We start from the raw sequence: 12936 nt of genomic DNA, 5'->3' as shown, positions 1-12936 counted from the left end.
CTACTTTTTGATTGCAGGACTTTTACTGTAACAGAGTATTCCTACACTCTAGTACTTTTACTTAAGTACAAGGTCTGAGTACTTCTCAAACCTCTGGACAAACCTCGAATGTAGGAGATGATATTTAAGAAAAGTGTCAATGAGAGCCAGTGATTATTTTCCATTAAAATGTTCTGGATTTGTGCGTCTTCAGAAGAAATGTACCATTATGTAGGCTATTTTAGTAAAAGTATGAAAACTACAGGGTAAGAAAAATCTATGTAAAAACTATGGAGCTACGAAAGCAAAACAAATCCTTTTATTTTTCGACTTCCCTCCCCTTAATGTCCCTTCCGGGGATCCGTACATAACAAATACACTACATACACTTTCTAAAAACGTAGACATTTCATGAAGTGTGATTTGTTTATGGAGAAACATTGGTAAAAATAAAAGGTTGAGAATACCGCAGCTGTAACGTCATGTGTCTCGCGAAGCTACAATACTTTCACTTTCATTTATCAGGAAGAAGTAGAAGCAGCGTTTAACGTGTAGAGCCAGGTCAAGGTACGTCTTATGCGTCATATATTTGTGTTTAACGTGTTAGTTTTATGTTAAAAAATAAGACATAATGTCAGTGAGATAACGTAGTGTTTTGTAGGAAATACGGAAAATGTAAGACGAAATGATAGCCCTTTAAAGTTAGCCTTAGCGTGTCGCGTAAGTCGTAACCGAAAGTGGAGTCGAGCGATTGTCGTTGAAACCTCATGTTAACATGATTAATGATTGTTTTGATTAAAAAACAAACAAATACCGATATTCTACGGAAGTATGCAGATAAAGTGCTGTAATCTATTTGAGACAGATTTGCTCTGTATTAAAGGGAGAAGACGATCAAAATGGCAAACAATGATGTTCCAGAGGACATGGAAGTGAGTACACTGCATCAGTCTGCAACTAATGTTGAACAATAAACCAGTATGAAAGACAGCTGTTGAGATAATTCAGTGCTATTATTATATGATTATTTGAAAATAATGTTTTCTGCTTAATCTTGTTTTTGTTTCAAAGTATCGTTTCCGAAATTGACTTTTTTTTAAATGTGTAGGTGGACGAGAAACATTTACAGCCGACTCCAAGCCCAACACCTATTGATACGTCCACTATGGTGTGTGTGTGTGTGTGTGTGTGTGTGTGTGTTGAAGTATTATTTGAATTATTTGAAGTATTAAAGTAACGTGTTATGGCAGGAAAGTTCAATCTGGTATATTCATTTTAATGTCACCTTATATATTCGTGGGTGTTACATTTGAAAGTACATTTTTACTGTTTAAATAATAAGGAGGGTTTTCATATATTCCTGAAACAATGTCCCACTACTTAGTAATAATAAATTAAATAGTCTTTTCTTCCACTTTTCATGTGTAGTCAAAAGGGTGGTTTTATGACCTTTGACATCTGCTTTGCAGTTCCCAGCAAGGAAGGGGCCCTGAGTCTCTAGCTTCCTCTGCTAATTGCTAAAACCCGTATTGATTAGCCCAAAGGGAGATGTGCCTCAGATACAAGACAGTTGAAGCCTTGAGAACCCGCTCATATAGGAACGGCGTGGAGCAGAGAGTGAGTGTGTGTGTGTGTGTGTGTGTGTGTGTGTGTGTGTGTGTGTGTGTGTGTGTGTGTGTGTGTGTGTGTGTGTGTGTGTGTGTGTGTGTGTGTGTGTGTGTGTGTGTGTGTGTGTGTGTGTGTGTGTGTGTGTGTGTGTGTGTGTGTGTGTGTGTGTGTGTGTGTGTGTGTGTGTGTGTTACATTTTCAAATAACTTTATCCATGTTTTTATCTTGTTTGTTTTTTAATAATGGTGTGGAAAGAGTGGCATTGAAACATTACTTCTAATATAATATTAATACATATGTGTCATATAGAAAACTTGGAAAATCAAAGTATGACAACATTATTTTTCACTATTTATAATGTTCAATAGCATGAAGGATTTTGTGTGATCTTGCTTTATAATATGGCGACATGAACTAACATGTTCCTTAGGCTCTCATGGCTTCATCACAGGACAAAGATGGCGTTCAAGCCATTCTCTCTTTTAAGTGGTCAGAAGATGTTCCACTGCAGAAATGTCATCACAACCTGCAGAAAGTTCTTCAGACTTGGTCCAACACCAACAAAATTGATGCAGATTGCAAAGTTTCAAGAGTCTTAGAAGATGGTAAAGTTGAGATACGTCTTACACCGGCTCCAGGTAGTAATAGTATATATTTGTACTGTTACATCAGACCTATATTACTCACATTTTGTATATTTTCTAATGCAATGTTTTCGTCTTCTCTTCATTTCAAAGGCAAACCCAGTCCTGCGAGTGAGCTTCAGAAACTTAGTGGACAAGCACTGCAGGGGAAAGATGGGAACACAGTCACAATACTGTCTGTTACTCTGACACCGCTACAGCTTGAGACACAACAACCATCAACGAACCTTCCTCCTTCACCAGATGTAGTATGTACTGTGTAGTTAATCAGTCTGAATGAAATGCATTGAAAATAAAAATGTTTACATAAAAACCTTGTATGTTATTCAGGATGCTCCACCGGAGGAGAAGAGCAGTTCAGTTTCGACAGAAGAAGAGAAGAAAGAAGAAGTGGCATGCACTCTCTCAGTGGGCCCTTTCTGGTATGTGAGCCACATCTACAAGAAGGAAATGGAACGTATAGAGAAAGAGAATGGTGTTAAAATCACATCAGATGTAAAAATTACATTTGAAGCGAAGAAAGATGGAAGCCCAGAAAAAGCTCTCTCTGAGTTTACAAGCCTCGTCCAGAAGTACTCAAGCGATTTAGAAGCCTCACATATTCCTCTCAAGCATGTAGATCCAGAAGTGTTGAAGGATGTTATGATCACTCAGAGGATTGGGAGCACGCTTTTGCTCACTCTAACACCTGAAGAAATGATCTCATGTGGGCCAAGACAAAGTCAAGATACCTTCAGAAAGTCAACACAGAAAATGTTAAATATCAGCACTTCTGTTGTAGAGTCTGGAGAGGTGTCTCATTACACATCACCGAACATTGGCATGAGCATCAAAGACCCTCTGGTCAAGGCTGGGTTAACCATGGAGGAGAACTACTGGAAGCTGATGACTACCTCCTACGTAAAGCAAGTAGCTAAGATCAAAACTAAGTTTGGTGTTGATTTGAAAGAATCCGGCATCCGTCAGGGCAAAGTTGAAGTCAAAGTTTGCTACAAAAGATCTGGAGAAAATGCGTCAATGGAGAGCCACGCTCTCAGAGCTCTTCTTCATCTGTACCAGAAGATTGCCACATCACCCCTGAGCTTCACCCATCTCCCTGGTGCCACTGGGTTCAGAGGTTCACCAGAAAACCTGAGCAAAGCTGGTCCATCAGATGGTGGACCTGTGTGGAATGGAACATCCGGAAACAACACTGAAGCACCCACAGGAGGGGGAGCAACTGCAGGATATAATCAAGAGGACAACTGTTCTATATGCTTGGATACATTTACAAATAAAAAACAGCTTAAATGTAAGCATGAGTTTTGTGAGGCTTGCCTGGAGCAGTCAAAAGCGTCCATGGGACCCACCTGTCCTCTTTGCAAAGATGTATTTGGGATGATGGAGGGAGACCAGCCTGATGGGAAAATGACAACGGAGAAGAGAACCTTCCAGCTCGATGGATACCCAGGCTGCGGCACTATCATCATCAACTATAATATTCCAAGTGGAAACCAGACGGTAAATGTATTAATTTATATATTTGGAGACATTGTGACAATAACGTAACGATTGCGTTTATTTTTCTGACTTGGTTTGTTGCATTTCACTCGTTTTGCAGGCAAAGCATCCACATCCTGGAAAGTACCTTTCTCCTTGTCACAGAACAGCTTACTTGCCAGACAACAAAGAGGGCAGAGAAGTGCTGCACCTGTTGGAGAAAGCGTTTAAGCAGAAGCTCATTTTCACAGTTGGGACGTCCAGAACATCTGGGATGGATGACGTGGTGACCTGGAACGACATTCACCACAAGACAAGCACTTCTGGAGGACCACAAAGGTACTGCAACCAAATCTCTTAGTTCCTTCTAATATATACTGTTTTTGATGTTAAGTCGACTGAAAAGACATGAATGTAATATATTAATTGTACTTTTGTTGTTTCCTCAGTTTTGGGTATCCTGACCCTCGCTACCTGGGCAGAGTCAGAGAGGAGCTGAAGGCTAAAGGCATCGAGTGAAGACTTCCATACGAAGTTACGGAGGAGAGTTATTTTCTCACTAAAATAATAATTATGTAAAACAATCATTACTTAATGCTCTTACTGTTGTATTGCATGCCGTCTTTTCTTCTCTTGTTATTCTTTTAATTATCAGTAAGGGTTGCTTTGAGTTTATAGTTTATCAAAATGTATCATCTTCAAATATATAGTATAACTTTCTTTGATGAAGGATATCCTATAATTTTTGAAAACAATTTGAACATGGAAGTTGAGTAAAACAGAGTGGTGTCATCATTAGTTAAAAGCTTAAATAAAAAGGTGAGTTTTAAGAAGTGATTTAAACAATATCACTGATTCTGCCAGCCTCAGATACCAAATTAATCCTTAAACAGGCAGGTAGCGGTGAAGAGAGATTGAAACAGGGTGATTTGGTTTAGCCTTTTGGTATTTGTTAAAGTCTTGCATTTCGCACAAGTCTAAGGCAAGATATAGATTTTTGGCCTAACAGTAATCGAGACGAGAACAGATACTAGCGGGGATGACTGTCTCCAAATCAGACCAGGATATGAAGGACTGGATTTTTTTAAATGATACGTAACTAATAAAAACATGATTGAACAACTTTTATGATTGCAGGTTTTATCTTTGAGGAGAGGGAGTCGAGATGTATTTGCGGGGACGGGGTTGGTTTATGATGGCCAAAAATTAGTACTTCTGATTTCTGTCATTTAACTGGAGAAAGTGATGTGCCATCCAGCACTTTATTTCTTTTATCACTGCAGTACATCATTTGTGCATAATCAGCATAGCAGTGATATCAAATATTGTGTTTTTGTATGATTTGCCCTAGTGGCAGCATGTAGATGGAAAATAATAATGGCCCAAGAATAAAACCTTATCATTACCTTAACCAGTATAAGAATGACATTGGCATATATAAATCAAACTGTCTACAGTACATATAATTGATTTACAATTTCCCAAATAAATGATTAAACTAATCCACACTCTCTCATCAAAGCATTCTTTAATATATCAGTATGCTGTGAAACAAAAACACAAAACCCAATTGCTTGTTTTCTGTACAATTTTTATTTGTAACTATCTTTTATTTAGTTTGTAAAGTACTCCAGCAAAGATTAAACATTATTCTCTTTCCAGAAGAAAGTCTGAGCCTCCATGCATTGTGTACTATAAAAGCTATGTGTCATTTTTCATTAAAAAAAACAAACAAGGCGTAATCAAAACATTCTGAAAATGCATGTATGATTTTGCAAAAATGTGCATTAGGTAAAATGATTGTACTTCTCTCTCAATTAAAGGCAAAACATATACAACAGCATAACATATCGCTTGCTGACAGGTAAGTAAAGTAAAAAGTTGTTATAGTTATATTAAAGATTGGTGTTACTTTCCACATGCATTAAGATATGGCTGACACATCTCTGACAGAAAGCAGCATTTTGAGACAGGCTGAGCGTAAGGACGTGTCAGAGCGACCAGAATGGTATAGCATTAGCAGCAGCAGGGCAAAGAGGAGTGAGAGATTACAAAGACCAAATGAACATAATGCACTTAAAACTGAGTCATTACAAAAGCTGTGAACGTACAGACCTTGATCCTCTAAAGGTAAAAAGATAAGTCAACAAGCCAGATTGATGTCATCTAGTCTTTACACCAAAGAAAAAATGGACTGGAGAAATAAAAAGACAAACAAGACCCATCTCGATTTGACAATAAGTGCAGACTCCCTCTCCTTTTAAAGGAAGAGCCTTGTGACACAACTAAATGGTGCAGAAAGGACTCAGTCCATCAGTCTTGTTTCTGCTAAGGCCCCCCTGTCATAAGCACAGCAAACTGCCCACCCACGAAGGCCTTCATTCATACCACCCCTTTACATCTGTAATCTCCACCCACCATTGTCTGAAATGTTCAAACCATTACCAACTTCCTCACTGTCCATCTCCATAAGCACACACCAAACGCCTCTCGATCTCGCGCTTTAGCAACACATGAGCTCCAGCTGTCATAACATGTGATAAAAACAAACATACCTGTTTTACACCTTACGGTATAAAGCCAACCGTATACGCTATACCGTAACATATGAATTCTGTGCAAGGAAGACAACACAATCATTTCATGGACATTGTTCTCAGAGAAGAAAATATGTGGAAACACTGTAGTTGCCATCTGGTATTGACATGTTACTGTGCTATAAATGGTGCTATCACAAATCTGTCTCACACAATCTTGCTAAAAAACTCTAGCAAGACAACATATGTACCGATTTAGAGAACTTTGAGTTTTGCCTTTCCCACTCAAAGTCAACACAAACAACAAACAGTTGGCACTGGTGAAATGGAACAATGTTTTTTTCTTTTCTAAACAATTCATGCAAAAATTAAAATTGCTCCAATGATAGCATCTTTTCTTCAGATTTCCTTGTTTCCATTTCATTTTGCACAGAGGTAGTGGCTATTTAGGTAAAGGGTAAGGGACAAAGTGTAAATTAAAAATCTCTTAAAAAATGTTATTCATTTTTCACCAGAGGAATCTCAAAATAACAAATCACATACAAAAGTAGTCCTTCATTTTTGTACATTTTATACAGTGTTCACACTTTTTGTCAATTTTCTCTCACACTTTTTATCGATTTTTTTGTTTTGTTTTGTTTTTCTAGGTAAGAAGAAGGGTTGGTTTGGAATAGCGTGATCCAGGCCAATGGACAGTTTATGTCAGGGGGTCCACAAGGGGCTCCTCATCTCCCCACGTGATAGCAACTCCTTCTTCTCGTCTGTGCTAGCCAGAGAGTTGCGGCTGTTGTGTGCTCCCATGTACAGAGTGGCGTATACTGGGTTCGTGAAGTTGGTGGGCTGGAAAAAGGCAAAACATCATGCATTAGATATTATAAATAGAGACTACAACATATGCGTATACATACATGTATGTGCTATTTCTCTGTACCTTGTCTGGGTCCAGCGTGAAGTCTGCGTCTAGCAGCTCCCCAGCATCGTCTTCTGGCTCGCCCTCGTAGATCTTGTCGGCGGGGTTTCCATTTTCAACATTCATTGCTCCCTTTGCCATCCTTTGGTACTGGAAGCACTTAGCCCTACGCAAAATATGAAAAGCACAGTCATATATTTGTTTCTTATTCAAGGTTATTAAAGCCTTAACAGTGCAACCGGGGGAACAGTAAGGCATCAATAATTATAATCATAACATTTAATATATGTTATTCCGAAATGGACCAATTTGAAAAATGAATACTTTTACTTTTGGCAAGTGTATTTTGATGCTAATACTTTTTTACATTAACTTGGGTTACTTTTTGATTGCTGGACTTGTACTTGTAACATAGTATCCATACACTCTAAAATAGAAGCAGGGGGTTCAGAGTTTTTTGTTGCTAGCCTCGTACTATAGGCGTTTTGTAAAATCGCTCGCTACTTGCATCAGCTCGCAGAGAAAGGGAAGCGTTTCCGATGGAGTGAGGACTGTCAAAGTGCTTTTGACAGACTTAAGGCTAGTCTGATTATGACACCCGTGTTGGCGTATCCTGACCCCAGTAAACCGTTTACCTTAGGTAGAGATGCAAGTGATGTTGGAATTGGGGCAGTGTTGTCTCAGGAGGAGGGAGGGCTAGAGCGATTGCATATGCTAGCAGGGCCCTTACAAAACAAGAACGTAAATATGCAACTACCAAAAAAGACCTTTTGAGCATGGTGACCTTTACAAAGCACTTTAAACACTATTAGTTAGGTAAAGAGTTTGTTTTGCGAACTGACCAGAATTCTCTGCGTTGGTTGCACAATTATCAGGGCTTGGAGGGGCAGTTGGCTCGCTGGGTTGAACAGCTAGCCAATTTTCAATACAAGATCGTCCATCGTCCAGGCAAGCTCCACAGTAATGCTGATGCTCTTTCCAGGCTACCAGCTTTTCTAGAACAAATGCCACATTGTGATCAGAATCCCCCCCAGGGAAGAATAAGCATGGTAACCCAAAATGTGGGTGCAGTACAAGAGACCCCCTCTGCATCGGTGCCATGTCAGGCAGGAGAGATGGATGAATTGGCTCAGGCCCAGATGGATGACACTGAGTAGCAGCGGACAATTGACTGTAAAAAGCAGGCTGACAGTCTTATGCCAGAAGACCCTGAACTTCAGAGATATTCCCCTGTGTGGAATCAGCTTCAAATGCAGGGGTCTAGACTCTAGACTAGTGAGAATTCCTCCTTTATACTCTGATGCTGCGTCACAAGTGCAAGTCGTCCTGCCCCGGTCCTTGGTGCTTAGAGTTTTGGAACAGCTGCACAATGTTTCTACTGGAGGTCATTCGGGGGTGCAGAAACTCCAGGGAAAGGTTAAGGACCGCTTTTATTTCCCAGGATGGTTTAGAGATGTCACAGTATGGGTCAAGGAATGTGTCGATTGTGCTTCCTGTAAGACTTCAGGAAGGCTGCCATGTGCTCCGTTACAGCCATCAGTTATGGCTAGACCACTTGAACCGGTGGCACTTGATATCCTTGGCCCTCTCCCAGAGACGGCTAGTAAAAATAAGTACATTCTGGTTGTTGGTGTTTATTTCTCTAAGTGGACAGAGGCTTTTCCACTCCCCAATCAGGAAGCATGCACCATTGCCAAGGTTTTGACAGAATAATGGGTTTGTCGCTTTGGTGCCCCACGCAGTATCCACTCAGACCAAGGACGCAACTTTGAGTCCACAGTCTTTAAAGAATTTTGTGAGCTGTTGCATATCCATAAGTCCCTCACATCCCCATACCATCTTCAGTCAAATGGGTTGATTGAGCATTTTAATCTTACTCTTTTGCTGTCCCTCTTTGTGAAGGATAATCAGTTAAACTGGGACACTCTTTTGCCTTATGTGATGTTGGCTTACCGCAGAAGTGTACATGCTACCTCCTTGTGACGGGGTTCTATTTGTCTGGTTGTAAACATAGGCTTAGTCGGTTGATTTAAGCTCAAAAAACGTTATTTATAACAAATAAATAAATATATATATATATATATATATATATATATATACTGTTTGACAATATTGAAACAGTATAACTTAAATAAACAAAATCAAAGTTACCAAAATTAGGTTGTCTATCACTCATATGGAGTAAACAAACACATACTAGCTGTTGCCTTCGCTGCAACACTCTGTCACGATTCTCATGTTATGTCACGTTTATAGTTTTGTAGGTTTGGGTGTTTTTGCTGTTTTCCATGTCATGTTTTGCTTTGGGTTATTGTCTGGTCCTTTTCCCTGTGTTTTTCCTCTTGTCATTAGTTTCCCTGGTGTGTTTAATTGTCTGATTATGTTCACCTGGGCCCCTGTGTTTTCTCCTCCCTCCTCACCTGTGTCTTGTTGTGTGATTAGTCTTGTGTGCATTTAAGTTCTGGGTTTTCTGTCTGTCTTGGTTGGTTCGCCTTGTTCCATGACTAGTTCTGCGGTGAGTGTTCTGTTTTGTCATTGTATAGATATATCATAGCCTTGAAATAAAGGAATTTTCAGTTTATACCTGCATTTGGGTCCTGCTTGTTTCACAACCCGTGACACAATCTCCCGAATGCCAGTCCAGGGTCCATAGCCCCTCCCCACAGGCTTACCGTCAATTGGTTACACAATTAAATCAAAAAGAGCATTGTCAACATCATTTTAACCCCTCAAACATAAGAAAAACGATACGACCCAAAACCCATACATATTCTGTGCATAGGCCTTGTTATAGGTGGTTGATCTCTATTGTAATAGGGTTACGTTACCCTAACTAACCCGTTATGTTGTTCGTGTATGATCCCTCTTTAATTTAAAAACCAAGTTATGTTTTAAGCATGAAAGCTGTAGGCCTATAGCTGTCAACTGTTCAAACTGTGATCACCAGTTCAATACATTTGACAAATTGGACTTGGTTTCTATATTTATTTGAACATGTATTTAAAAAAAATGTTGTCAACATTTTTCCCACATAATTCTTTTTTTATAGGATATGTACATTTCGGTTAATCAGTTAACCGTTTTTTTGGGCGTCGAATATTCGAATGCCCATCCAGGCAACCTGGAAAGGTAATCAGCCACTACATTGAGTGAGAGGTACCAACGGGTAAGACGGCTGTTGTGATCTTTCATGGAGTTGGTCATGGTGAGAGAACGGTGGTCGATTTCCAGGTCAAACTCACGCCCGAGCAGATAGTACTGCAGACTCTCTAGGGCAGGGGTTCCCAAAGTGGGGGTCGCGAGATGATTACAAAATAAAAATGGAAAATAAAAAAAAAAAAAAAAAAAAAAAAAGGATTAATTTTTTTTATAATTTTTTTTTTTTTTTTTTTATAATAACGTTTGCATAGACATTTTCAGGGCGGACTAGCCATCTGTATAATTTCCCCGCAACGAGGCTCCCCCTTTGACAATCCACTAGCGCAGTGTTTCTCAAACATTTTCATACCAAGGACCACTTAACCAATAAAAAACACTCATGTACCACCTAACTCCACAAATATCCAAAAACAATAGGCCTGCTTACCCATTCCAACAGTAACAAATTACAGCCTAATAATGACAGCTTAACATTCTCTATATCGCCTCGTTCACACATTAAATCAAAAATACAAATACAACTACAGATTATATAAGCATTTAGTTCAAATGCGATTTAAAATCCTCTCAGGTTTTACACCTCTTATTATGAAATGTAGACTACATTTATTTTGTAGTATTATTTTAAACACGAGTTTATGTCCGAGCCAACAGACTCATGATTGTTGGCTACTGAAAGATATGCAAAATATACCGCATGCAGTACGACACAAACCTCCGCTGTGGATTTTCAAAACAAAATACAATAAAACTATGGTCGCAGGCCCAAGTTTAACTCTCTGAGGCCTGCATGGTCTGTCTACAAAACAAAAATAAAAAAACGTTTATGCAGCCCCAACAACAGCCTCTGATCATCAACAGACTTCATGCAATGCTTCATCAGCTGCATATATTAGATAATAATCTCTATCTCACTCCTAACACATCTAAATGATCTACTTTCAGCATGGATAAATGTTCATAAAATACATCCATTGTTTGTTCTATATGCTTCTTGAAATCCTAAAAAACACATCGTTTTTCTAGAACAGATTACAAATCGCCTAAAAATGGTACAAACAAGTGGCAATATGCTTGACGGAGGTGTTGCGCTGGGCTATATCATGCAATCGAAAGTGAAACTTAAGCTCGCTCCATTGCGGAGACATTCCCGTGAGAGTGCGGAAAACTGAAATTAATTCACTTGCCTGAAAATCACCACATCATCGAGGTAAGCAGAGCTGCAGTTCTCACAACCCTGGAGGACTCTGTCCATCAGCCTCTGGAAAGTAGCTGGTGCTCCATGAAGTCCAAAGGGCATCACAGTAAATCGGAACAGCCCTGTGTATGTTAGGGCTGCTCAATTAATCTTATTTTAATCGCAATTACGATTTTGGCTTTTTATGTTATTGGTTTTTCAGTTGAATTATACTTAAAGTTCAGGGTAATCAACTGTTAAAAACATACTGTTAAAAAATGTTTTTCAATAAATGGATGTTTTCAAAGTAAATGGATAATTCTTATTAATAATCGTGATATCAATTATTGACCCAAATAATCGAGATTATGATTTTTGCCATAATCGAGCAGCCCTAGTGTATGGTCTGCTTGACTTCTCCAGCGGCACTTGCCAGTACCCTTTACACAGATCCAGGGTGGTGATGTACCTGGCAGCTCCAACCTGCTCCAGCAAGTCATCAATTCTTGGCATGGGCAGTGCTTGAATTGGGCCGGTACTCACCGGTACGCAGTACCGGCACTTCTGATTTTTACCCTTGTAGTACCGGCACTTCTTACTGAGTACCGGCACCTTGCCGGTACTCCGGTACTCAGTAAAATGCCGGTACTCAGCCGCCGGCAGCCGGCGGCACGTCATGACGCATGTCAACAAATTTGCCGGCGACATCTCATGACGCATCTCTGACGCACCGCCGCGATAGACTAGAGCAGATAATACATCACATAACGACGACGTTAGCATTTCAAAAATGTTAACGTGGCTTAATAGTGCGAAAAGACAGCGGTTGTCGCCGGACAAGGACCCGACTGCAAATACAGAAAATGCTGTGCCTGTGTCTGAAATTGTGCCTTCTCTCGTCGACCCTCCTGCTCCAAGTTCAGTAGCACTAGCTCCAACAGAGCCTTCTCTCCCGCTAACGTTAGCTGCTGCTGGCGTAACTACCACCAACAACACCGGGCAAAGCGATGCACCTGACTGCTGGACAAGGGACCAGGTGGACTATTTTTGCAAGATCAATGAATGGCTCATTGTTAAAGACAAAAAGCTGGGATGTCGGATATGTAAAGAGGTGAAATATTTGGGAAAACACACTGGACAAGGACTGAAACTCTCGATTGAATGGGGTGAGTGTGCAGTGTCTCATTTTGGTAGTGAGAAGTGCAAACAACAAGCTAGCCTGAGAAAAAAAATCAAAGAACACAAAGAATCACAAGCCCATGTAAAAGCTGCTGACATACTTCAGTCTGCTTCACGTGAAGCAATTCAAAAGCAAGTGCAGTCTATGCATAGATCAGAATACGAGACCACTATCAGAGTTTTTCGAACGGCATATCAAATTGGAAAGCATAGCCGGCCATTCACGGACATGCCAATTGATTTGAACTTGCAGAAACTGAACGG

At 39.9% G+C, this 12936-nt stretch overlaps 2 protein-coding genes across 3 annotated transcripts; one reads left to right on the top strand and one right to left on the bottom strand.

Annotated features, from left to right (window-relative positions):
* The first annotated feature begins 336 nt into the window (after positions 1-336).
* Positions 337-4836, top strand: LOC307039497 (uncharacterized protein). Of its 2 annotated transcripts, none has more exons than XM_079681607.1 (8): positions 337-546; positions 863-911; positions 1088-1147; positions 2039-2225; positions 2325-2479; positions 2562-3731; positions 3832-4049; positions 4160-4836. In XM_079681607.1, the coding sequence occupies exons 2-8, from the start codon at positions 879-881 to the stop codon at positions 4227-4229; spliced, it is 1893 nt and encodes a 630-aa protein (XP_079537733.1). In that variant the 5' UTR covers positions 337-546; positions 863-878; the 3' UTR covers positions 4230-4836. The 2 variants fall into 2 exon arrangements, with proteins under 2 accessions (XP_079537733.1, XP_079537732.1); XM_079681606.1 differs by having other exon boundaries at positions 2018-2225.
* LOC307038871 (low-density lipoprotein receptor-related protein 1-like) lies at positions 4466-11616 on the bottom strand (the record flags this gene model as incomplete). The annotated part of the gene is made up of 3 exons (XM_079680545.1): positions 4466-7087; positions 7179-7323; positions 11504-11616. 3 exons carry the CDS (start codon positions 11614-11616, stop codon positions 6950-6952), a joined length of 396 nt encoding a protein of 131 aa, XP_079536671.1. The 3' UTR covers positions 4466-6949.
* Positions 11617-12936: the final 1320 nt, after the last annotated feature.

The sequence above is a fragment of the Notothenia rossii genome, assembly GCF_949606895.1.
Source record: "Notothenia rossii genome assembly, chromosome: 5".
Classification (NCBI taxonomy): Eukaryota; Metazoa; Chordata; class Actinopteri; order Perciformes; family Nototheniidae; genus Notothenia; species Notothenia rossii.
Note: the sequence above shows the minus strand (reverse complement) of the source record. Positions and strands in the feature narration are given on the sequence as shown.